This window comes from Halichondria panicea, chromosome 6 (genome assembly GCF_963675165.1).
Source record: "Halichondria panicea chromosome 6, odHalPani1.1, whole genome shotgun sequence".
Taxonomy (NCBI): Eukaryota; Metazoa; Porifera; class Demospongiae; order Suberitida; family Halichondriidae; genus Halichondria; species Halichondria panicea.
In genome coordinates this window covers 4,544,315-4,571,071 of record NC_087382.1, presented here as the reverse complement: position 1 = coordinate 4,571,071, position 26,757 = coordinate 4,544,315, and the positions used below count along the sequence as shown (strand labels likewise).

Sequence of the window (26,757 nt, the reverse complement as noted above, 5' to 3'; positions counted from 1 at the left end):
CCAACTCGGTTTGCATTTTATGTTTTCCACCACACACACACATGCACATGCACAGGCAGCTGATGCCCGCCGAGCCCTCCCCTGCTGGGACGAACCTCGGCCTCCTTTGATGTCACCCTCATTGTACCCAAGGACCTTGTGGCTCTGTCCAACATGGTGAGTATAATTATACATTTAACACATGTAGTGAGATATACATGTGTATGACATATGCTTGGGGTCACTATTGTTTATCTTAATTCCACTAGAGCTTTCACTATTGTACTCTACTATGCACTGGTGGGGAAACCCGTGGAATCCCCCATTCTGATTACACAGCTACACTAGCTGACTTTGTCTTTCTAGAACAATGTACTACACCTTGCCCTATTGTACTATATTAAGTCCACTGATTGTGATGAATCCACGTGTAAAAATTCTATAATTTATGTTGTGTAAAAATTCTGTTGTGGTCAAAACCGGTCATGCAATTTGTAGGTACCCTCTTAACAGCTACTATAGGTTGCTTAATTGTTTGTTGTTAATTGAAACGTCATGGGCGTGATTAATCTCTATAAGCGCATCGGATAGAGGCCTGCTTTTCCCTATAGGCGCATGCTCTTACTAACCAGATTATACGGTATTATATAATACAAGTGTCTTCATTAACGATATTCATAATAATTAATTTTAATGACATCCATTAATCTGGAAATGTCATGTATTCGGATGCATGGGGTCTGGTCCCGCTTTATTCGGATTAGCGAGGTTCTACTGTATCACTTACCGTATATAGTGAGTATTTTCGTGGTAAGCTAACCTCGACCCAAATTTTACCCTAAAAACGTGGGCGTGGTTTATCGGAACCAGAAGCAAACGATCAAGTTTTACCTAACGAAATTACCCGGTATTATTGACTATAGATCCTTGAAAATGTGGGGGGGGACAGAAACCACACCCACCAATTACCTGTCATTTTACTAAGATTTAGTTTCTTAGCTGTATAAATTCTATGTGTGTATAGTTTCATTTTCCGTTTATTCTATGTGCAATAAATGGGTTTTCTATACCACTTGATTCAGAATTACATATTCAGTCCTAATTAACTTCCTGTGGGCGTAATCATTATAATTATGATTATTGCATGTTTTGCATAAAAGGCACAAATGCACAAAAATAAATCAGTTACTGTCTGAGCTAAAATCAGTTACTGTCTGAGCTAAAATCAGTTACTGTCTGAGCTAAAATCAGTTACTGTCTGAGCTATGCAGGATGGGTAACATCTGTCATGTTGAGAGCTGTTACCTAGAGTTTGACATAGTCCCGATTATCCTCATATGGTTTGCTTGTGTATTGTTGGTCTCTCTAGTGATTATTATGTGGTGTGTTGTGTGCTGTTTAGAGAAGGACAGACTCAAAGAAGCTCTACAGGAGTTCAGCTACTGCCCTAAGGCATGCGATTGTCACTGCACGCGTTGCAACCGTCTCATGTGTATGGACGACCCAGCACCTTGTGCTTGTGAGGACTGTATTGACCGTGTTCAGGCTAGTGATCCCCTGGTTCCTGGTGAGAATAGCAATCCTGACGATGGTAGTGATCGTAAGAAAGACTCTTACAAAAGCTGTCATTTCTTCCCAGGATGCGATGAATGCTCAAGGAAGCCTCCAGAACTTTGTCTTTGCGAAACTTGTCACTGTACACATTGCAAAAAACTCTTATGCGAAGAATGTGAATGTATAGATTGTACCAAGCGAAATGAAAAACCTTGTCATCGCATGTCTAAGTGTAAATGTAGCTCTGAATTGGAACAGAGCACATCTACTCTTCCTGCTGAAAGCACTAGCACACCTCAAGCCAGTCGCTTGTCAGTCGCCAGTCGCCAGGAAAAGAGTGTGCCTATGCTGGAGATCATTCAATTGGATAGAACAGACTCTGGTAAAAGGACTGAAGAGTTTGTACTTGACTCTCCCACTCCAGTTGCCTTTGCCGATGATGTGCCAAATGACGAGCGTCCATGTAACAGATGTGTCCGAAAGTGTTGTACTCATTCCAGCTATGTACGTCTTTGGCAATGGTTGCGTAAAATTTGCTCTAAAATTCCATGGTGGCGTATATATTTTTTGTTAATGGGACTTTTCAATGGTGTTGTTAGAATTGTGTATGGGAGCAACCAAGGCGTGCTGAGAGACACACCAAGAGTGGCTTATATTGATAAACTTGGCCGGCAAGTTGTGTACGTTGATGACATTCCAGTGCTGGAAAAATCAAATTACTTTCAGTTCATATTGATCATTAAAGCTTTGTTCTGGCTTGCTTTTACTTTGTCTGTAGGAGCTGATGTTTTTTTTGTCAAATCTGATCTAATGTGCGATACCAGTCGAGACTGCTATATCCTTGACAACAACTTCGATGAGGAACCTATCACCGCCAACTGCACTGAGATTGTTGACAATCAAAAGCAAACTGCTGTATGCTACAAACTAGTTTACGATTTCACTATGGCCAGCTCGGCAATGGGTGGTTTGTTGACATTCACTCGTGTGGAATTGGTTATTTTCGCAACTCTCAACACTTGTCTACTCAAGTGGAGTCGGAAAAAATCTCAACGTTGTTTCAAATGTGTTATTGCTTCTGTGATTATTGTAACTATTATTGTAATAGTTATCCTTTATCCTGTGTTTTTGCACGTCGAACAAAGAGCAAATCTGAGCCCGCTAAGGCACGCTGGTCGAATAATTCAGCTCACTGGATATATGATTAGTGTGATGATGTCTGTGCTCATACCGTGGTATCACCTAGTTGACCCCGATTTTTGTACAAAAAAAGAAAAAGAAAAATGTACCTAGATGATTATATCTTTCGTTTATTTTGTGTAAGATACTTGTAGAGTGTGACTCTTTAGTGTGTTAATATCTTTATTTTATGTGTTCGTATCTAGCGACAGTCTGCATAGATTGTGTGATTATTGTTATGACTACCGTTTCGTAATACATTTTTTCATTCATTGGTATAGATAGAATGAGGTATACGGAAAGCATAACTAACCCCTTGTTAGTATTTTGGAAAGAAGCTCATGTTGCGATGCTAAATAAAATAAGGCAGACGAAAACATTGTGTATGAACTGGAAAATGGTCATCTTCCTGTTTGAGAAATTTGAAATGTTGAATAGGTCAAGGTTTCATGGACGAATGTGCACCCAACTCGGTTTGCATTTTATGTTTTCCACCACACACACACGTGCACATGCACAGGCAGCTGATACCCGCCGAGCCCTCCTCTGCTGGGACGAACCTTTCATCAAGGCCTCCTTTAATGTCACCCTCATTGTACCCAAGGACTTTGTGGCTCTGTCCAACATGGTGAGTATAATTATACATTTAACACATGTAGTGAGATATACATGTGTATAAATGACATATGCTTGGGGTCACTATTGCTTATCTTTCCACTAGAGCTTTCACTATTGTACTCTATGCACTGGTGGGGAAACCCGTGGAAATCCCCCATTCTGATTGACTTTGTCTTTCTAGAACAATGTACTAGACCTTGCCCTATTGTACTATATTAAGTCTACTGATTGTGATGAATCATGTGTAAAAATTCTATAATTTATGTTGTGGTCAAAACCGATCATGCAATTTGTAGCTACCCCTCTTAACAGCAACTATAGGTTGCTTAATTGCAATTGCTTACGAAAAGCAGCCTTTTAAGAAAATTGAGAGATTAATATACTGTCACCCTCCACCCAACTATATGAATTGATCTGCACGCACACCCACCCACTCCACAGAACGAGACGAGCTGTGAGGATGTAGAGGGTGGTTTAAAGAGAGTGATGTTGGCCCGCACTCCCATCATGTCCACGTACCTCCTGGCGTTCATCGTGGGAGAGTTTGACCATGTAGAGGGGCGGGACTCCAATGGCGTGCTGATGAGGGTGTTCACGCCCACAGGCAAGAAGGAGAACGGACAGTACGCTCTTGATGTGAGTTAAATTAATTACTTGACAGAGTTTATTTGTGTTATTGGTAGACCTCCCTTAGAGCTACAGAATGCATCTTTTCATTCTCAATTCTGAACTTCCAAACTCAAGTTATGAGCTCAAAGTTAGCTAGCACAATTACTTACTATTTTGGGCTCTACATGTGCACATATATAAAATCAACCACCATTAGAGTAGCAGATTTCTTTCTGAAATTATAATTTGACCTCCCACAAACTTAAGTTATATACCTCAATGTTTGCGTTGCATTTTATATACCCCCCAGTGTGTTGTATCACTAGCAGTACAGGGGCGTAGCCAGACTTTTGAGACAGAGGTTTCTGGAGAATAATGAGCGGCGCGATAGCGCCGCGAAATTTTTGTGGCCACGCCCACTTCCGCTACCACACCCTCTTGATTGGGGCACACCTACTGTTATTGACTATTGTTCATGACTTTTTTACATGTTTGTGAGAAGCTAGCTAGCTATAGACGTAACATACTAGGCATGCAGGTGCCAATTGGGTATGCTAGTCTAGCTGAGCAACAATTAAATGTCATTTACCTGAGAGGTTTCATGTGGCTGAGATTGTTCTAAACTTGTACACTTCCTGAATAAAGTTGTGCTTAGAGCTGAGTCTGAGAATACTGGAGCATTCAGGATTGATACTAGATCTAGAACTTAAGTCTTGGTCTTCTTTGCTTGAGGTAGCTAGCTAGCTGAGACTAACTAGCTGAGACAAAGCCAAAGTGAAACGCTTCACGGTGCTGCTCTGATTATTGATTTGCAGCCACGTGTGAAAAGATGGGCAGGGCTGCATGATTTCAATTATAGGGAGCCCTGCCCAATTTTCTCAGCAGCTCCTGGGGGGGTTTCTGGGCAACCAGGAAACAATGGTAGCTACGCCCCTGCAGTATTATTAGCACACATTCTACCCCCCAGGTTGCTGTATCATTAGCACACATTCTACCCCCCCAGGTTGCTGTGAAGACCCTCCCCTTCTACGCCACCTACTTTTTGACATCAAGTACCCTCTGCCAAAGATGGACCTCATCGCCATCCAGGACTTTGCAGCTGGTGCCATGGAGAACTGGGGGCTCGTCACTTACAGGTGGGTGTGGTCAATTACAAGTTACTCTACCGTGTAGTTAGTTGCTACAATCTATTCAAAATCATTGGCAACAAAGTGCTAGGGTAAGCGTTGCTTTAGTATTGTTTCCTCTGGTGTCAATTGGATTTTGAGACCTACATGTATAAGGATCTCTAAAGGACCATGTCACACCATATCACACTGGGATGTTGATTTTTTAGTATGCGTGCCAAAGAAGTACGGTAGCCCTGAGAGCTACTTAACTTACAACCTTCATAGCTTCATTGTGCCTTTGTAAAATTACTGAAAAATTGTTTGTTTAATCTGGAGTATACTCCTGGTATACTCTTTATGCCCTTACTTTCTTGTTTGTATACTTTGTATGCCTCTTCCCCTTTGCCTCCATGCAGGGAGCGGCTGTTGCTGGTTGATCCTGTTAACTCCTCAGCCTTCACTAAACAGCTGGTGGCCCTCGTCGTGGGTCATGAGATCGCTCATCAGTGGTTCGGCAACTTGGTGAGGATGTGAGGAGGGTGCATGGGGTGGTGTGAAGAGTGGTGATGATATAATTATATAGTGTGAGGAGTGTGGGGGCGGAGAGTGTAGAAAGTGGGGATAGTCTGAAAAATAGTGAGGGTATATATAGAGCCGGAGTGATAAGTGTGGGGGTGGGGAGTGTGATAAGTGTGGAGGTGGGGAGTGTGATAAAGTGTGAGGGTGGGGTGTGTGATAAGTGTGGGGGTGGGGAGTGTGATAAGTGTGGAGTGTGGGGGCGGATAGTGAGTGTTCATGCAGTAATATAAATTCCGTTAGCATATAAATTATGTTAATTGCCCGCGTCAGGTGACCATGGAGTGGTGGACCCATCTCTGGCTTAACGAGGGTCTCGCCACTTGGATTGAATACCTGTGCGTTGACCACACCCACCCAGAGTTTGAGATTTGGACCAACTTCCTCAGTCGAGAGTACGCCAGTGCTCTAAATCTAGACGCCCTCGATAACTCTCATCCCATTGAGGTAAGCCGCTTACTTGGTCTGTGTCTAGTCTATAGTAACACTATTTATATAGTTATTGGGTCCAAGGTAGAGGAGGATCGTCAGAGTCAAAAGGTCTTAATCATAATAATTTTATTATATTAAGCTGCTTCTGGAGGACTTTAATCATCTACTCTTCCTTTAGTATCTCCAATTCACGTGGAGCTAGCTGAGTGGAAAGTCCTCCGGAAGTAGTTTTATGATTAAGACCTTTTGACCCTGACGATCATCCTCTGGGTCCAAGGTAGATTTTCGAACGCTTGTGCTTAGGGGTAGTGTCATTGTGCTATAGTAGTAGTGGTAGTGTACTGTCTATAGTCGTATAATTTACCAACCTTGTATATACTTTCTTATTGGAGGAGTAGCATCTCAAACTAGCATACATGTATATATATGTAACTTGTGCTCTGGCAGCGATTTATGTGATTTTCAGAAATATCCCAGATGCTATAGTGCTTTCAAATACATACATGTATATATATTCCATTAATTTTATCCTAGTGTGTACTATTATTTTCTAAAAGCTTAAAATTGTATAATTAGCGAAGGATGAAACATCACTACTCTATAATTAGACCGTATAGCGGGTATATTTCGAGGGTATACATTTTCGCGGATGGACCATTACAAAGGATTTCGCGGATTTTATTTTCGTGGTCTGAGTTCCAGCCTTTTGGCGCATGCGCACATCAACATGCAGCTGTACCTACACACTGTTAGCCTCGAATCCATAATACTGAACACGCCTACTATTCATAAATTTTCGCGGTACAGGCTCAATCCGCGAAAACTGCAAATATTTATACCCTCGAAATATACCCGCTATACGGTATAATGTTGAGTGTAGACAGTGGTATGTTCAATGAAGCAGGATCTCCTGTCATGGCTGTCAGTCAGTATAGTACAATATCCAATATCAAAACAGTTATTATTCTTGCATTCCATTGACTGTTTGTAATGTTATTCACGAGTGTTATATGCAACACCACAATAAGTTCACACTGGGTCACACTATAAAAGGTGCAGTTAAGACTCGAAAGCATTATCAGATGGGAGGCTTTTAAGTCTCAAAATTTTTGGAAGGCCAACCAAGGGGAAGGCCTGAAAAGGAAGGCCTGAAAATGACAATATTGCACTAACCTCATTCCCAGGCAGAGTATTCGCTTTTATGTCAGATGGGGAAACAAGGCCTAGGAGATATTGTATCTGGGCTTGTAGTAAAATTTGTCATAAATGTCTATTATTTTTTATACTTTCACTGAAAGTTCATTGTCTGCGTAGCACAGTATAGGAAACCATACAACACGTCCCTTCCTCCTTCACACTTTAGTTGACATGCAGCTTGCATGGACTTGATGCTCATGCATTGAGGGAGGCCTTAATTCTTTTGAAACAACTTGATAGGTACCACCTAGTATACCTAGCTAGCTAGCCTCGATCCCAGGCCGAGTTTTCGCTTTTATAACGGTTAGGCGAACAACTAGGCCTGGTACTAGTTGTCTGCGCATGCGTCAAATTTTCATTGTATTTGTGGTCGGCAAAAATATCTATAATCAAAATTTGTACACAGAAAATGCACAGAGTGAGTACACAAAAGATGCACATAGAGAGCTGCTTCACAAGGGCATGGGGAGTTGCCAGTTGTGCTGCAGCACGATTACAGTGACCCAGGACAACTTTAGGATGATTGAATGCCTTCAAATTACGTTTCAAAAAGATTTAGCAGGCTGCTGGACTTCTCTGATTCTAGGCCCCAACTCGTAACTTTTGAGAAAACGTAGATTTTCTTGATGCCTCTGAAGAAGAGCGTGATCACTGCATACTTCGAGAAAAAGGATGGCGTCCCTCCAATCCGTGGTCTGTCCAAGTACGCAAGGGAAAGAGCAAACAAAGAATTAATACATGAACCAAAGACGGTTAAACCCTTACCTTAAACTGTCCAGTCTCGTCCGTTAGTATAGCCAAGAGGAGCACTGTTGGGATAGCTGGATATTAGCCATTGCTCCTGTACAGAGAAGTAGACATTCTAAATACGTGTAGATCTTTATTAAATTTCTCGTATTTTAAACAGGTTATAGTGTCATTGTCGACGAGCTGATGATGGTAGCACCAAGTTCACTAGCTCACACTCTTCACTTGATCCACCATATTAATGATGAAACTATAGTTTACCTAGAGCTTGCCAAACATGAACAAGATTTGATAGCATAGGGCCCACACAAAAATTTCTGACCTTAACAAGCTGGACAAAGCTTTATACCTCTTCCCTTGTTGTTTAGTCTTCAGAATAATGTTTTCTAAGCTTCAGAGAAGAGAGAAGCTTCAGCTAAGAGCCATTCCAATAATGATAAAACGGGAACTGACTTCTAGTACACGATAGTACACGAATATAAATGTCACGAAAGTGAACGAGAATATCCATTCGCCAGAATCTAACGAACGACTGACGCATGCGCAGACAACTAGTACCAGGCCTAGTTGTTCGCCTAACCGTTATAAAAGCGAAAACTCGGCCTGGGATCGAGGCTACTAGCTAGCTAGCTTTCTTCAAGCGATAATTTTTTTACCACTCAAAAGTTTTTGTGATTATGGCCACATGTATATAATTATACGTTTAGTTTTACTAGCCATTTTTGCTCACTGAAATCCATATTCTTAGATAGTCGGTGCTCTTATTATGATTATGGCGTCTGCTATACTGCATGTACTAGCTTGTTAGGCATAATTATATATAAGATGTTGATCGAATCCTAATAATTGTAAGGAAATTTTATTTCAATATTGTTTGATCGCTATACCCTCTCCTGCGTACATTAGATTGAGGTGGGACCCCCCTCTGAGGTGGAGGAGATCTTCGATACCATCTCTTACGCAAGGGCTCCTGTATCATCCGCATGCTCCACGACTGGATCGGAAAGGAGGTAGGTGTGGCTAGGGTGTGGTTTACATAGTGGCTGCTGTGTGCGTGTGAGTACAGGAGGTCATTGGAACCAAGTAAATGCATGCCTGAATTTTGTGCGTGTTGCAAAATTTCCAACTTTTTTCCATTTCTTTCTTTTTACAGAATTTCCGAACTGGTCTCGGAAGCTACTTGAAGAAATTTGCGTACAAAAACGCGAAGACAGGTATGATGTAAATTTATTGTTTTCAAACAAATTTTATTGATGTCATCTGACAGAGGACCTTTGGGCGTCTCTCGAGGAGGCCAGCAAGAAGCCAGTTGCCACGGTGATGAACACCTGGACAAAGCAGATGGGCTACCCTGTGCTGACAGTGGAGGGGAAGCAGGTGATTAAAGGAGCTTCCCCAAAATTAATAGGTTTATTATTCAGTACATGTACAGTATTACTAGAATATTTTCGGGTGAAAAACCTTTGCAAATGAGCCAATTAAATCAGCAGAAAATTTGACCCTGTGCAATCTAACTATTGCGTTCTGGCACGGATCGTGTGTATTTACTAGGTTTTGCTGATTTATTGTTGTGAATTGATCAACCATCGCGAAGTTCGCAAATGTTTGATGCTCGCAAAACATTCTAGTAATACGGTATGTCTTGATAGTTACTGTTTTGGTGATACGAGCATTAGTATTCTAACATCTTGTTAACTCCTTGTGCACTGTATTTTCTCAGGACGGCAACAACAGGATCCTGACCATCTCTCAGAAGAAGTTCTGTGCCAATGGTGACAGCTCAGGTGAGAAGCTACATGTGGTATGAATGTAAATTTAGGGAGGGAAGAACTAATTTTCTGAAGAAATGATTAGTTTGAGTGATTGTATTGTCACGTGTGTCCAGGTCATGAGTCTGTGTTGTGGCAAGTACCAGTCACCATAGCAACGAGCAAGAACCCGACAGCTGTCAAGTTTGTACTGGAGAGTCAGTCCACCACTGTGACAGTGGAGGGGGTGGGGCAGGACGACTGGATACTGGTACGTGAAGAATAAGTTTAACTGCATGTCGTATTGTAACTGGTTTGTGATTTCTATCTGCTAGAATATAGTCTATAACATATCCTATGCACTTTCATTGGCGAACTAGAGTTAGCATCCTACCATTATAAATTTCTAGCTTCCAAAGAAGCTAGTTATACGCTCATAATTCCCTAAGTGATATACTCGAAAGTTAAGTGCCTCCGAAATTTCTCGCTATACGGTATCTGCAAGAGTGTACGAGATGTTGTGTTTGGTGATGATGAGAATGTCAGGGGTGCTGATGTCTGTTGCCATGAGAACAGTCACTACGTGCTGGGAAGGAGTGGCTTTGCTGCACCTTCTCATTGCTAGTGGTGGAGTCATAGCACTTACTGAGCCAAACACTTCACAATGATGTACCGTATAGCGCGAAATTTTCGAGGGGCTTAATTTTCGTGGATTTCGTGGGTTAGCAATCCACACGAAAATTAAGTCCACGAAAATCGTTCTTTACCTGCTATAACGTGCAGGATCTAAAGGCGTGGCTTCCGGTAAGCAGTCATTCCGCGAACATTGTGCAACGAAATGGCTTTTAGAGGCCAATCCACGAAATATAAGTGCCTCGAAAATTTCGCGCTATACGGTAATCAACTCTTGCTTCTAATGAGCTATGGTCTTATAATGCAGTACGGGCAGGCAAATTAAAAAATATTCTTAGTTGTCACAAACTTTCATTAGATCGTACTTGTAACAGTTTTTTGGTGTATGTGTGTTCCTCACGTACTACCTGTCAATTGCTTAAAATAATTATTACAGAGAATTATGTGTCCTCCCCTCCCCAATAAACTGATACAGGTGAACCCAAGTCGTCAAGGTTTCTACCGTGTGTCATACTCGGCCACTCTTCTCTCCCCCATCCTCTCCATTCTGGGGCAGCTGTCAGCACAGGATCGCCTCGGGCTACTCAATGACACCTTCGCTCTTGTACGTCACCCCCCGCCCACACCACACCACACACACACACACACACACTTGTATTTGAAGGGTAGATAATGTAGTGTAATACGTGTCAACGGCAAAGGTCATCGTAGTAATTTTGTAAGGAGTTTCTTATGCTGGTTGACTGAAGAGGCTAGCTTATAAAGTAATATAGTATCGAGGGCTTCTCTTGTAAGCCTTTGATAGTATTCTGTGGTATTTTGTTCATTTTGCCTAAAGGGAGATATGACAAACCCGTAATACTTTCACACTGTACACCACGATATCTAATAAAATTATTTCTACTTTGTATAATTATATACATACGTAGGCTCGTGCTGGAGTGGGCAGCACCGTGGACGTCTTGCGTCTGATTGGCTCGTTTATTAGCGAGACATCGTACACGGTGTGGGAAAGCCTTGCCTCCAACATTGGCAGCCTCGCTCGTCTCTTCTCCTCCACCGATTGTTACGAGGATTTCAAGAGATTTGCTCTCAAACTATTGACTCCATCTTTTGCACGACTTGGCTGGGACAGTAAAGACACTGACAGTGAGTACATTTAAGACTTGTAACTTAATAAGAGTTAGAGATTGTTTGGGAGGTGGGGTCTCCTGAAAACTTCGGTCCTAACATTAAACATGGCTAATTTAACGAGGCCGGGGAAAGGCCGGGAGGTGAGCAAGAAATAGAAGGCGTATCCAAGGTGAGGGGGCTCACCCCCGGCCCTCTCCGGCCTCGTTAAACTAGACTATGTCAGCTAGAGGCCATATTAAATAAGTATATGCAGGAGCCCCCCCCCCCAGCACAATCTCTTAAGTTTTCATCTCTTGTATTTTATACTTTAGTGGAGCTGTAGCATTAAAGTTAAAGTTGTCAGCATAGCAGGGAGGTTATAAATAGTCCTCAATCTGTTTTTATGTGTGGCATAATTATTTGTGACAGGTATACAGGAAATGCATTTCCGATATCTCACATGTACAAATCCATTTCGTGATTATTGATTTCATCCGCTCGTACATGTAGGTACTCTGGACACAATGCTGCGGAGTCTTGTGATTGGTCAGCTTGGTCGCTATGGTGACCCGGACATGATATCTGAGTCCAAGCGTAGATTCAGCGACCATGTCTCTGAGAAGGACGCCATCCCTGCTGACATTAAGAGTGCCGTGTTCTCAGCTGCTCTCAGTGGTGGGGATGAATCTATCTTCGACCATCTAGTGGCGGTGAGTTGTTCTATAAATGGAAAGCTGTTGGTCTCAAATATCAGTTGATACATGATGTACTTTGGGGGTTTTGTTATACAAGTATCAACTCAAATAGTGCGTACTAGACTTGCATATAATTATAAGGGAGTTGAAATATAGGATCGTTTGTTCCTGACAATACTAAGCATGCAACGACTACCACATTATTGTCGTACATGTACATGGAAACCTCGATATTGGTTGCCTATGTACTTAATTGACATGCAATACCCGTACATTTATTACCTCAATTAAGCACTGTTTCAGAATTTGTTTGAAGACTACATGATTGTACTGTAATCATTAAATACAACCCCATATAAGGAATATGGTACCATTTTCAGATCTAGTGGACTAGAAATTTTTAATTTCATGTATTGTTATTTGATTGCAGCTCCACGACAAGGCTGACTCCAACGAGGAGAAGGTGAGGATCTACAGCTCGCTAGGCAACGGGAAGACAGACACACTCATTACCAAGTGCCTCGACTTTGCCACCAGTGTGAGTGAGGGGGCGGGGTGGGTGTGACCTTGTATGGACTACTAATAAATAAAAGCAAATCAGGCAGAAATTCAATAATTATGTAAGGCGTGTGTAAGTTGATTTAATTTGCTTTTTATATAAAGTGTGCATATAATTAAAAATTGTAGCTACTTGTAAATACATGAATTGTACCATAATTATATTAATGTAGTTCGTTCTTTGCTTGTGGTACTACTAAGTGTACGATGCCATGTATGTGTGATTCATGTACATTTACATACTATAGTTTGCATGGGCATTTTGGTACAGGGAAGCACCGGTTTGTATGGTCCTCCTTTGAAGGTTTAGTTGACCTCCCCCGGGCCCGCTCTTGTTAAGTATCCATACAATACGTACCATTCACCATGCATGCACGAGTCTGGTATACTGTACAATGTATTTGTACACAATGTTGTTACAACATTTCAGCTATAGTCTGCATAATAATTAATCCCTCTGCCCCTCCCGCTAACCACATGCAGGACAAAATACGCCCCCAGGACCTCCCCGCAGTCCTCATGTCCCTTACCCGCTCGTGTCCAGACTCTAGAGAGAGGGTCTGGAAGTTTGTACAGGAGAACTGGACCATGCTCAAGGATCGCTACAACGGCCAGTTCCTGCTGGCTAGGATGATCGATGTGAGTGTGTGTGGGGGAGCTAGGTACCGGTTGGCGATATAAGCAGCGGCCATTGTTAAAAAGCTAGAGATCTATAATTAAGAGAACTATTTTTGTCAACCACATATAAAGGCTATATAAATGAAGCCATAATTGTCCACAGAACTTCTGGGGCCGGCAATTAACTCACTAGACTTTAGTGCATGTATGAGTTTTAAAATATTGTCTCTCGTGTATTAATTTATAAAAATAAATGTTGTCTCTCCCTCTCCAGGTGTCCACTGCTGGCTTTGTGAGTGAGGAGAGAGCTGGTGAAATAGAGAAGTTCTTCTCAGAGAACCCGTGGCCAATGGCTGCGAGAATCGTCAAGCAAAACTGTGAGGCCATTCGACTCAACGCCAAATGGTTACAGAGGGACCGAGACATCGTCAAGGAGTGGCTAGCCAGTCAGTGATCGAGAGATTGCATGTTTGGAACTGCTGAAACAGTGACAGTGCTTACAACTGTATTAGTGACCTTATTGAATTGCTTGTATTAATTAATATCAGTGTGCGCATGCACACATTAGTAACATGAATAAAATTTGGAATTATCTCGAAATTTAATTACACTTGATTATAATTATATACATGTACAGTATGTATAAAATAATTGTATAAAATACATCGATAGTTCTTGGAGGCTATAGCGCTATAGTTAACACAACACAAACATTTTTTTTTTTTTAAATGAGTTCACGAATTGTTTCAGCTCAGACGTCTACTTGGTAACCATCCAACAACTCGTTGAGGACCATGGAGATGTCATTGTTGTGTTTGGCCAGGATTTGTTCGTTGAAAGCCCTGTCAGCAAACCCCATTGAGATGAGCTTCTCCATCGGGGAGCTGGGGGCTTTGGGTCCGTCCCAGCGCTGAGGGATGAGGTGGGAGACATCAGGTGACTGGACCCACTTGGCTCCATCCTGCGCATGTGTGCCGAGGGAGGGGGAGGAGGTAATAATGAGCACGCAGGTGGGAGATACCAGAGTACATTGCAGTCAAAAAAGTATAGAATAGACACGCATACAGACACCAAAGTTAAAAAAAGGAAGCTTTCACGTAGAATTACATACTAAAATAACATCTTACATGTCATGTACATGTAGAAGCAGGCTAATGTCATGTGACTAACGTCATGTGACTAACGTCATGTGACTAACGTCATGTGACTAACGTACAGTACTACAATAATGTGTTTGTGTACTTATAATTATGCACAAGAGATTAGATACTGTATAATCCCCCCCCCCCCCACACACACACACACACACCTCATCACTGTGCGCCCACTGAGCGGAGTTATGTCCTGGTAGGAGGTGGGATACGCTCGGCATCTGCTGGCTCTTCCACGGCTGAGGGGGAGGGGCAGTGGTGGGAGGCTCGGGAGCATCCTGGAGATCAAGAATGAAACACAAAATTGTAAAATTGTGATTTTCCAAACTAACCTAAATTGAAAGTGAAATTACACTGCCAGAAAACAGTGGGGACTTTTAGAAGTGTTATTCTCACCTCGAATTCCTCGTCACTACTGCTGTCTTCCTCCATGCTGTTGACCACACCCACTTCTTCCGGCTTTCTGGGTGGAGCTATTTTCACTTTCCTGCTCACCAAGTCTGACATGGTGTTCACAAGTCCGGTGGCAACGGTGAAAGGTCGACGATACATACGAGCGTCCCTCACGTTCTTGAGTGTGACTCGCTGAGGTACGTACTCACGACGAGCCGTAGGGGGTGTGGTCTGTGAGGGTGTGGAGTTTGTGAGGGTGGGTTTCGGCTCTTCAACAATGGACGAGGTTATGTGACTGTCAGATGACCTGGTCATGACATCATGTGACAAAATCGGTGGTGGAACAGGATACTGGGGTTGAATGACAGGCGGTGTGTAGCCTGGGAGTGGCTTGCTGACATCGAAACAGTCCGGTATGACGACAAAGAAATCGTCTGAATCAGCAGAGCTGACACTGGCCGTCTCAAGCAGGTCCTCCTCTGTGGGGTAGGGGGTGGGGTTACAGCTTGGTCATATACAGTACCAGGAGTACATTAATGAACTCCTGACAGTGCACATTACACGTACATGTAGTAACAGTACAAGATAGAAAACAGGCCCATGATGTACAGTACAGAGGGTGGCAAGTACAGAGGGTGGCAAAATAAAAATGAATACTCTGAGAGGTGCTATTTAATTTCAACCAAAGTACATGTAGTACATGTTAAACACACGCAAACATTATGAAGCAGTATACACTACGAGAGGTACTTGTACATAATTATTCCTCACAATACACAAACACTGCACACAAGTACACAGAAGGCCATGAACCAGGTTTCAACGACCCTGATTGATTTGCTGCCACCAGACCTCTCTCCCCCTCCTACTCACCAGTCTGGGTGTAGGGTGGTACATGTTGGAAGCTGTCATTGCTTTGAGGGGTATCCACCATATCAAAGCTCTCTGTCAGACCTTCATCATCCATTGGCAGAGAGATTGAGCCAGCAACTGCACATAGAGAAAGAGACAATCAAATACATGTATAGATATCATTAATTTTGGTGTTGCCACAGACAATAATACTGCATGTATGTACATGTGCATGCACTGTACAGCCTTGCCTACTCTTGAGCAGACCACCAGTGGCTGTAATAAAGAGGTGGCCTGCTGAAACACATACTTAGTAATCTAGCTGTATTATAGAGGGTGATCTGATTATAGGGTGACCGTCATAGGCAGCTTTTATTAACGGTATCTGAAAACACATAATTATTTTGCTCCAATTCTAATACCCCAGCTACACAGATAACTAACTCAGTACGTAACAAAACTACTCACTCTGAAAGCTTGTTGTAGTGTTGTCCTGGACATCTGGTGGTGGGACACCAAAGGTCACAGAGGTCACGGAGCAGTCACCACTCGGAATGAACCCGATGGACCTGAGCAGATTATCGTTTGTCAGGGGTGCCTTGACAGGGGGCTGTGAGGGTGTGACAGTTGGGAGGGGGGTGGGGGGCTGGTCAACTGCTACAGACAACCAGAGGACAGGGCCGAATGGTGTAGTCTCCTTGTGTACAAGACGCCAACAGCTGAGAAATAAGAAAGAGAATATTGATATTAAAAGTATGCACAGTGGACAAAAAACCGGTAAGAGGCTGGTACACCATATCTATCATCAACCATAAAGTCTTTGGAGATACATGTGCAATATAATTTTTGTAAACAACCTCAAGGTGTGATGACTATACATGTATAATTAGTCTGTGTACACGGTGTTGTGTAATCAAAACAAATTTGATGTTTTTAACACTTGAAAGGCAGGTATATACATGCACTTACATGTTACCAGTAGCCTAAATTTAAAAGTTTCGAAAGTTTGAATCAACAAAACACAGTTGTGTACACACACATGCACACACACGCACACACATACACGCACACACACACACGCACACACACACACACACACGCACACACACACACGCACACACACACACACACACACCTCTGAATGTATGGGAGGGCGTTGTCTATGACGGGTGGGTACTCGGCAACAAGCTCCACCCTCTCTCCCGGCTTGAGCTCTGGGACGGCCAGCTCACGTTGAAGGGGAGGGTAGCCATCTTGGTGGACCAGCTTCACGTGCTTCCATTTCTTAGTACCACAGTTCATCACAAGCCAACCCTTCTCAAACTGTAGGAGTGGGCGGAAGGAGATTGGATAATTAGAGAGGAAACTGTGAAATATTGAATGCCATTCTGAACAATAATAGTGCTCATACAGCATAATTATGTACAATACGCATATTTTGCACATGCAAGAAGTAGTCTATTCAAGATTTACATTATATAACGTTTACACACCTGTAAGCTAGCTGCTAAACTATTGACCCTTTTGTAGTTTTACAACTGTCTATAGCGGTCACCCCGAGTGCAAACACATGCTATAAAGGGCCCATTAACCGGGCTGTATTATTACAGAGAGGTTGACCTGCCTACAATAGACTCAGGTTTTACAGTACACACAGGTGCTCTCAACTCACAGGTGTCTTGAAGGGTACCACACTGTCGTCAGGGTAACTGGTGTCTGTCAGGAACTGGCAGTCAAGGTACCTGCAGTGTAAAGAGGAGTCAACGTGACCTACATGCACATACAAGTATGATACTCCCACACAGAAAACAAACTGCATAATTATACTTATAAATACAACGTCATTTGACTGGCCAGCTAAAAGTGAAAAGTGTTCTTCAAAACTAATACACCCCTTACTTTCCATGCCCTTTAACAGTCATCTCTTCGTCATTGTCGACCTTCACAGCGGCCAGTCGTCCTTGAAGCTTCTCCATCTTTGCCTCCATCTTTACTCTTTTCTTCTCCTCCTTGCGGCGTAGTTTGCTGGCGGCCACTTCCTCAATAAGTTTGTTCCTGGGGCGAGTGACGTAGCCAGCTGTCATGGCAGTGGGCTCGTTAGTGGTGCCTGATGAGAGGGGCTCCCTCACTGGAGGGGGAGGGCAGCACTTGGGTTGCTTGGCCTCATGTTTGACTTCATCGCTACAAGGGACGAATTGACTCGGAATGAATTTAGAGAAAAAGCTACAAACAGTAAACAGTATAATAAAAACTACACTTTTAAGTAGTGCTAATGAAAGTACCGCGGGTGCTGATGCCTCGGTGGAAAGCTGAAATGAAGCTATAATCGTTATTAATCTACATGCAGGCAAAAATGTGGGGAATGATCGAACATGATTAAAGTTTAAAGTTTATAACTAATCATAAACAACCTACAAATAACTAGGTAGAATACCTACAAGTATTATAACTATGTCAACAGATTTGCTACGTGCACACACGATACATGATACACGGGGGGGGGGGGGAGGGGATTAAGTTAATTCACACAATAGTAATTTGTAAATATGTAATGAATCTTGTTACAACTTGATGTGACCTTTGCTCTGACTAGAGTTACGAGAAACTAGTATTAATGGAGTCAATGGAGTGGCCTAATAGCACTGTTTTGCAAATACACAAAGTGAAATCCACTAGCAGCCTATAGCAACTCATACTTGCACTTCTGTCAGAACCATTGATTTGAACAACAGCTACTGTAACAGCAGTCTACACACACACACACACACACACACACACACACACACACACACACACACAGTACGGTATACTTGGCGCATGTACTCGCAGTGCTTTCATTAACCTAAGTGGAAGCTGCTTTAACAACATAATGAACTGAATGTAGGGAGAAATGGTTGTTGCTAAAATGGACTGCACATGTACAAAATTGTTTGGTACCTCAATACTGTGTCACTGCTTCGCTGATGAGTGTACACGTTTCTCTTGAGCAGAGGACGTGGCTTTGCGTCCCTGCCCACTCCTATCCTGGGCCCGGGGATCTTGATCTTGAGGAATAAATGGTCCCTCGGGTGAATGCTGCCGGAGTTAGGCTCACACCACTCACACAGGTCATAGTCGGCACAGTTGCTGTGGTGTGAGTGGAGGGGGTGGGGTATGACAGTGTACTTATAATGATAGTGAAACCTCTCCATAGCAACCCCTCCATAGCAACCCCCCCCCTAAGGGAAACTAACAGTAGCTGCAATAAACAGGTGGCCCTACTACAGAGGAGGTATGACATGAGTACCTCGATTAGGCTTGGTCAAGTGCAAAATGCAACAGTAACGTCATTGTTGCATGTGACTACATGTAATTAACTCAATTCCAGCCTAATCGAGGTACTCGTGTCGGACCTCCTCTGCGTGGCCTAGCTGCTAACATAGGTACAAACACATGCTTCATTCAAGCGAATCAAGTTCTAGTTAACACATTATTATATATGTACTTACCCGCACTTGAAGCGATTGCCAACTACTGGATTTTGGCATGCATCACAGATGACGTTGTAGTGGATGTATTGCTTTCCACGACCACACCTCTTTCCTTCAGACAGCATATCAGTAAGACCACGCTGTAACTCTGTCGTAATGGCGTGAGACTCCTGTGTTGAGAAATCAAGTATTTATAATCACAGCTATAAATCAATAATAGATGGTATCAGTTATTTGCCTACAGTACGTACATGTACATGTAGATTTAACATCGGCTAGATTATAAAATTTAATAGCTATAGTGCGACAACCAAAGAAAGTATATAATTATTTTTATTTTTACATTTTTGAGAATATGGTGATGTGATCAATTTGACTACAGGTATTGAAAGCGCAACTATTGGTACTTACCTGGGACCACCACCTGTTACATCATAATTGCATCATCACTACAAAATAGCTATCAGAAGATGTGTACCTACTAAAATCTGTTAGGCAAATAATTAGCCTATTTCTTTGAGTTAAGATCTAAAATTGTTTGCACATGAGCTTAAGTATGTTCTGGGGCCATCTAGGCTACTAGTAGGCTCTGAAAAATACTGCATTTTGGTTGTTTTGTGGCAAACACTATAATATTTTTTTTAAATGGCATACAGTAGAACTTTCGAGTTTATGTTAGCTAAGCCTTACTTAAAGTTGGAGGAGCATCTACATACAATACTGTACTGTCACTTACCACTTACAGGAGTTAGACGACCTCTTCTTTGCTAGAGCTAGACTAGACTCGACTGTAGAGCGTCGCGTCCTTCTTGTACTGTTTTGCTACTTTTTATTTTTGCTGACTAAGCAATGATTAAGCATGACTCGACTACGCAATGATCATTCCCTGACATCACTAATTATCTTTTCCTTATTTGTTACATCCAAAACTCGTGATTGATTATACCGGAAGTAGATTACCGTATATATGCTCGATCAGAGGCCGCTCTTGTATAAAGGCCGCACTCAAATAGTAGCCTCCCTTGCTAGCAAAATGAAACATTTAGTAGCCGCTCTCAAATAGTAGCCTCAGTGAACTTTGACTCTAGCATTTCTGCAGCCAAAAAAATTATTACTAGCAGCTAGCTACATGTACGTAGCTACAAGTAGCAGCTTGTTAGTGCTTCACAAAGACTTTCTCATGGCAGAGTTCAAGTTTATGCAGGTGAAAACAACTTTAGATGACAAACTAAATTATCTGGAGCTAATAAACGGGTGCCGCTCTTGAACAGTGGCCTCTCTTGAATTGTAGCCTCCTCTTCCAGCAAAATGAAACATTTAGTAGCCGCGGCTCCTGATCAAGCATATACGGTATACCCGGAAGTAATGAACTTTTGTCGGAAAGATGGTCATTGTGCGTCATCGAAATTAGCCAGAGCTAGGAGGTCCATCAAAAACTGTAGCTCTTCCTTCTGAGGCTGTGGCTCCCCTTCTGAGGCCTATGGTTCCCCTTCTAAGCGCGCTCCCCTTCCTTTTGAGGCTTGTGGCTCCCCTTCTGAGCGCTTTAACAATCACTCTTGCATTATTTAACAGCTAAAACTACAATTGTTCATGCTGTCTACCGTATACTCGAAGTATAATGTGTTTTCGCTGCATGATTAAGCATATTCTGCAAACATTTTATACCCACAAATAAGATTGCATGCATGCATGATGCGCCAAAAGGTTGTAGTCCACGAATATTTAAATCTGCGAACGCGAAAGTTTAAACCCTCGAAACCTGTACCTGCTACCTGCTAATGCATGTATTATGGTAAATCGAGCACAAAACAGCACAGAACAGAATGTAGTTGCCATGCACTAGTTCATTGTAAAATGGGTGTGGCAGCAACACTTCCGTCCACCAGATACTGGAAAAGCTAATACCAGAATTTCCTTATTTTTCAACTATACATGTACATGCATAAATAACTGTACATGTATGTACACACGTATCTGCATGTACCTTCTTGTTGATCAACTTTCTCTTCTTATCTCGGTGCTTATGACCACACCTCCTCCCAGACAGTTTGGCATGGAGACCCTCAACATACTCATTCCTGTACCGAGTCCCACGTTCCACACTGTCCTTCTGAGCACGAGTAGTCTGGCTTCCTTCTGGGAGAGATTTTGCTGGAGCCAACAATTTTGCATGCAGTGACTCGACATAGCTGTTCGGAAGTTTCTCGGTTTTTTTGTCAGAAACTCCTTTAGGTTCGCTATTGACTCGGGTAACACGATTGGTGGGGGGCGAGAGCAGCTTCGAGTGCAGTGACTCAACATAGCTGTTTGGATGTTTCTTAGTGCTTTGCTTGTCAGAATCTGCTTTAGGTTCGCTGTTGACACCTTGTTTGGTGTCTTTTTTGTCAGAATCTCCTTTAGGTTCGCTATTGACCCGGGTAACACGATGTTTGGTGGCGGGTGAAAGCAGCTTCGTGTGCAGTGACTCAACATAGCTGTTTGGAAGTTTCTTAGTGCTTTGCTTGTCAGAATCTCCTTTACATGTAGGTTCGCTATTGACACGATGTTTGGTGGCAGGCGAGAGCTTTGTGTGCAGTGACTCAACATAGCTGTTTGGATGTTTCTCAGTGGTTTGCTTGTCAGAATCTCCCCTAGGTTTGTTGCTGACACGGGTAACACGATGTTTGGTGGCGGGAGAGAGCTTCGTGTGCAGTGACTCAACATACGAATTAGGCTGGCTTGCAAAAACTGCACTCGCGATCGGAGCAGTTTCCATGGGTTCGACAGGGTCAATTGATGACGTAAGCTTTTTGTGGAGGGACTCCACATATGGATTGGGGGATGTGGGTGGGGATTTTCCCTTCTTGAATCGAGCGTTGTAGCTAGCAACGTAAGGGTTGTTATGGGACCTACAAGTACGTCGTTCTGCACCCAGGTTGTGAGCAATTTGTACATAGTGGCCTGGTCGTTCGTGACTAGGGGGGCGTGGCTGGATAGAGGGTGGGTACTTGATCTCAGCTGGGAGCTCTGGAATGAACACAGAGGAGCTGTCAGGAGACGGGGTCTGTGAGGGTTGAAACAGTGTCAGAATAATTATTGCATGGCTATATATAAGGCACCGTGCACTCCCACTTTTGAGTGAAAGTTCCTGCATAGGCCTATTTGCTTCAAAAATACGACCACCAGGAAGCCTCAGTATAATTGTAATTTCAAGGTTAACAACTGGATGGGAGTAATTTCGAGACAATATCCTAGCTTCTTCTATAGCATGCAATTAGGGTAATATAATTATGGTAATAGTTAGAGTACATATGTAGGTGTAGCAGGTTCCGAGTATTGAGAACCCAAAGAGTGTAGGGGCTATAGTGCATGGCTGACCACTAATTGATGGACCAAGATCCTATTAGTGGTCATGCAAAAACCACTATACACTATGGAGGGGTTCTCATTCAATACCAAGAAACCATACTGTACCGCAAGAGTGTTTGTTATGAGTGGAGTGGAGTGGCAGTGGTGAGATATGACCACTAATTGACTAAGGCACTACCAATTTCATACAATTTACCATAGCCTGGGACAATTAGTGGTCATGCAAGAAGCCACCTCACTCTCCAGGCAACAAGAAGCCATACTAAGCCTGGTGTACTGGCTTAGAAACATGTCACTTCCTGGCAACGACCCAAGCAACTGCTTAGCAACCTGAGGCACCGAGGAAGCGAAAGAGATGCAAAGAGAGATCTGCTCAGCGATGAGCCTGCTATTCCCAATGCAGGTTTTTGTAAGTGTATGTTTACATCAAGCTTGAATATGCATGCAGGTAATGCGCTATAATAAGACAGTCTGCACATGAATGCATGCTAATAAAAAAATTTGCTTAAAATGGTATTATTAATTATTAGTAACATCGCTATAATACGAACCACACTGTATGGTGCCATGCTCACCTGTCCCACATCCATTGGCTCAGGGTCACCACCTCCAGACAACTTCTGGTGGATGCCCTCCACATAGTCGTTGTAGTCCTGTGCATTAGGGACAGACAAACACATTAAAATGTGCAGCTATGTGCAGCTAGGCCATTTTTTTTTATTACAGCCATGCACTGTTTGGTCTACCCAACGAAGATCGCTATATATAGACATGTTTCACTGTACATACGTAATTATAATTATACATGTACAAGATCACGAATATTGAAAGTTTAAAGTGGATCGAGCTGTAATGCAAACACTGCAGACATCACAAACACAAAACAGCCAAGAATTAATACACACGATACAGTACATGTATAGCATGCCAACTAATTACAGTAACGAATACTTCTGCATGACTAACCTTTCCTGTAACAGAGAGTTGAAGCTTGCTAATCTTCTTGCCCACCTTTAGTGCCTCCACAAACTCCTCTGCATTTGGCAATAAATACCAAATTACATTTAGGTTTCTAAAGTTACCACTTCATGGATGCAATTACAGTATGATATTATACCACATACCACATCTGTAAGAGTTATGTGACACACCACATGCCATGCAGAGAATCAATAGCACATTATTGGAACTATGCAGAGTGATAAGTGGGAGTCCTGATAAATACCAAATTACATTTAGGTTTCTAAAGTTACCACTTTATGGAAGCAATTATAGTATGATATTATACCACATACCACATCTGTAGAGTTATGTGACACACCACATGCCATGCAGAGAATCAATAGCACATTATTGGAACTATGCAGAGTGATAAGTGGGAGTCCTGATTCTGGCATGACAGGTCATGCATGGTCATCACACTGTGCATGTATATGGATTTACAGCTTCCAGTTACATGTGTATAGGAAAGAGTGGGGAACATTGGGGAAGAAAGAAGCTGAACCAATAATTTTAAAGCACCCCTCCTTCCCTTTGTATACTAGCCATTAATTATTTAGATTAAGCGGCTATCACAATACAGGATATACTCCGAATACTAACCCCACAACAATGAAACTACAACTGCATGCATGCTCATTGAAACCTATTATACAACAATTCAATCCCTACAAAGAGCTGCACAGCAATTTCACTATACAACAAGCCCGTAATACCATTATATGCATGTACAGTATATAAGACAAGCCCAGGCTACAAGGAGCTGCACAGCAATCCCATGCATGCACTGTAATTATGTAGTAAAAGCCCTATGTATACAAAGAGCTGTACATGACTGTAACATGCAAGGCTTCTCTCACCTTGGGTGTCAATGGAAATGTTGTCGCTATCTTCGTCCAAGTAGGTCAGTTGAATATCTTTGATATGGAAAGCCTCTTGAATCTGCATGTACATGTATAAAGGAAACCTTTAGAGTCTCAATAAGAAGCTCAATAACACAGTGTGTAAGCAAACCAGACTGCACACACATCGTTACAAATTCTTGTTGATGCATGCATTGTATAATTGTGTGTTGCTACATGTACTAGCAGAATACATGACGTGCACATGCAGTACAGTAGCATCATTACTGCATGCTCTGATGCTGACATGCACTACTGTACCAGTCATATCTGTAGTTCACGCCTTTGATCTCCATTAGCATATGAAAAACAAACCACAAAACACGTTTAAATCACCAAAATCACATGCATGATCAACATGTAAGCATATAGAGATAATTATTGTGTTACAGCACTTATTTACTATAGTGTATACTAAGCCATGCATGCATACACACAGACACAGGAATCAATCATACTAAGAATTGGAGAAGTTATAAGAATGGCTAGCTACCGGTTATGGGAACATTTTAATGGAAATTACCATACTTGTTTGAAATAGATACCTTCCAACTATGTGCCACTTACCCATTCACTCAAAACCATAGAACCATGTAATAACTTGAGTAAGGATTGAGTAAGGATTGAGTAACTGTACATTTAGTCTCGCCAATTATTTTACGAGGAAACTTATTTCAAAGATGTATCAAATTTGAAACTTGTAAATACAGTGTGTTGTTCGTATCAACCGTATTACTAGAAGGTAAAAATTAATTAGCAGAAAAGTTTATCTAACTATTGCATTCTGGCAAGGTGTCATACCAGTACTAGTTTAGGTTTTTGCAATTTATTGTTGCAAAGCGATCAACGCTCGCAAAGTTCACATAATTATGTTTGATGCTCGCAAAACATTCTAGTTGCGCTTTCTAATAACCTAAACGCAAGCGAAAAACTATTCCGGTACATGCATGAGCGCCAGCTCGGTTTAAAGGTTTCTAAAAGTGCGGCACTTAAATTGTGGTGAGTTATTGTTATTGGCTGAAAACCTCTAACGTTTCGTTAGGAATGTAGTTTCCTAAGCTTCCAAAGGATGTCCTGCACACATGTAAATGATACGCTCTGTTAATTGTCGTGATTACCAACATGGTAGTGCTTATGCGCTACAGCTAGTGTCTACTCTTTAGTATGCAGGTTGATCTACTGTGTAGTGTTTGGTTTTTGGTCTCTGCATAATGTTACAGCTGCATCCAGACAGTTATAATTATAAGCACAGCTTTGCATCAAAATAATGCATGCACATAAATAATTGTTATAGGCCAAAAAGTAAAGGCCACTTGCAAATTTCCTTGGCATACCTTTTTATAAGTGCCATAAAAATTAATTACAGCCGTTGGCACTGTACACTACTATGGTATAGTAATACAATGTACATGCATCGCACATGCACAGAGACATTGTAAATTAAAACTTAACCAAAATTGCCCATGTACCGTCAATTAATATATTATTGTAAGGGCATTATTATAAAGCTACCTTGCTCTTAATGGCCACCAGAGTGTAGACATCCAGTGAAGGCTCGGTCATGTCCAGCTCTAGATTCCTTCCATGGTAACTAGCACAGAGCTTGAAGACAACCTTTGGTGCCAGGGGGGTCAGGACTGGATACAAGTGACATTTCAACTTTGTTGAAGCTTGCTCTGAACTGGCTTGAGTTTGTGCAGCCATTATCTCAGTGTTGTGTTGTGTTTTCGTTTCAAAGCAAAACTATCATAATAATACAAAATTCATTGGTTTTATAATAAATACTGTATGACGTAATGTTGAAATAGAGGACCCCCACGGCGTGGCGTGCGTTGCGTGGGCGGCACAGTACCTCCCCCACCACACGGAAACTACAAAAGAATGTCATTACGCTTGCCTACGTGTCACATTTTCAGCTAGCCACAATTAACAGTGGTCTCGAGGGAAGGCGCTTAGTCTAAGAAGATGAAGCTGTCTACAAACACACTCCTGCTGTCTCTTCTACTTTTTAATAGCATCCTTATCGCCTTGTCAGGGTAAGTTAGCATTGAACATCAGCGCTACACGTACGTACACACAGTCAGAAAAAGAATAAAACTTAGAAATACTTGCATATTTTATATAATGCACACTCACATATGTTGTCGTATATCTTTTTACCAACCACTGTACTGCCTCCGTTTTCCCCTCAGGCGAGATTTTTATAAAATACTAGGAGTAAATAAAGATGCTACTACCAGTCAAATAAAGAAAGCCTATCGTAAATTAGCCATGGTG

At 42.2% G+C, this 26,757-nt stretch overlaps 3 protein-coding genes and 1 pseudogene across 3 annotated transcripts in view; 3 read left to right on the top strand and 1 right to left on the bottom strand.

The window, feature by feature from the left end:
• Positions 1–138: 138 nt before the first annotated feature.
• Positions 139–13,970, top strand: LOC135336997 (puromycin-sensitive aminopeptidase-like; annotated as a pseudogene).
• LOC135337002 (uncharacterized) lies at positions 1,135–2,972 on the top strand. Its single transcript, XM_064532894.1, has one exon. The coding sequence runs from the start codon at positions 1,252–1,254 to the stop codon at positions 2,824–2,826; it is 1,575 nt and encodes a 524-aa protein (XP_064388964.1). The 5' UTR covers positions 1,135–1,251; the 3' UTR covers positions 2,827–2,972.
• On the bottom strand, positions 13,943–26,234 carry LOC135336991 (uncharacterized). Its single transcript, XM_064532884.1, has 15 exons — positions 25,993–26,234; positions 24,439–24,520; positions 23,546–23,613; positions 23,155–23,232; positions 21,216–22,274; positions 19,250–19,401; positions 18,699–18,887; positions 17,661–17,942; positions 17,434–17,503; positions 16,897–17,084; positions 16,230–16,480; positions 15,783–15,899; positions 14,913–15,388; positions 14,675–14,794; positions 13,943–14,326 (listed from the first exon to the last, which is right to left on the bottom strand). The coding sequence occupies exons 1-15, from the start codon at positions 26,182–26,184 to the stop codon at positions 14,117–14,119; spliced, it is 3,534 nt and encodes a 1,177-aa protein (XP_064388954.1). The 5' UTR covers positions 26,185–26,234; the 3' UTR covers positions 13,943–14,116.
• Positions 26,235–26,370: 136 nt separating this feature from the next.
• The window catches only part of LOC135337003 (dnaJ homolog subfamily B member 11-like), a gene marked incomplete in the record, with an annotated part of 4,375 nt that continues 3,988 nt past the window's right edge, over positions 26,371–26,757 (top strand). Inside the window, 2 exon segments of the mRNA XM_064532895.1 lie at positions 26,371–26,516; positions 26,673–26,757. Of these exon segments, the coding sequence (XP_064388965.1) occupies positions 26,446–26,516; positions 26,673–26,757 (156 nt within the window).

Bases quoted from the DNA above. Each gene is read 5' to 3' on its own strand.
- LOC135337002 (XM_064532894.1), top strand. From the start codon at position 1,252: ATGGGTAACATCTGTCATGTTGAGAGCTGTTACCTAGAGTTTGACATA.
- LOC135336991 (XM_064532884.1), bottom strand. From the start codon at position 26,184: ATGGCTGCACAAACTCAAGCCAGTTCAGAGCAAGCTTCAACAAAGTTG. The intron at 23,233-23,545 runs GTTAGTCATGCA...CCTAATGCACAG, and splicing joins AACTCTCTGTTACAGGAAAG to GACTACAACGACTATGTGGA. The intron at 19,402-21,215 runs GTACATGCAGAT...TTCTCAACACAG, and splicing joins GAAAGTTGATCAACAAGAAG to GAGTCTCACGCCATTACGAC.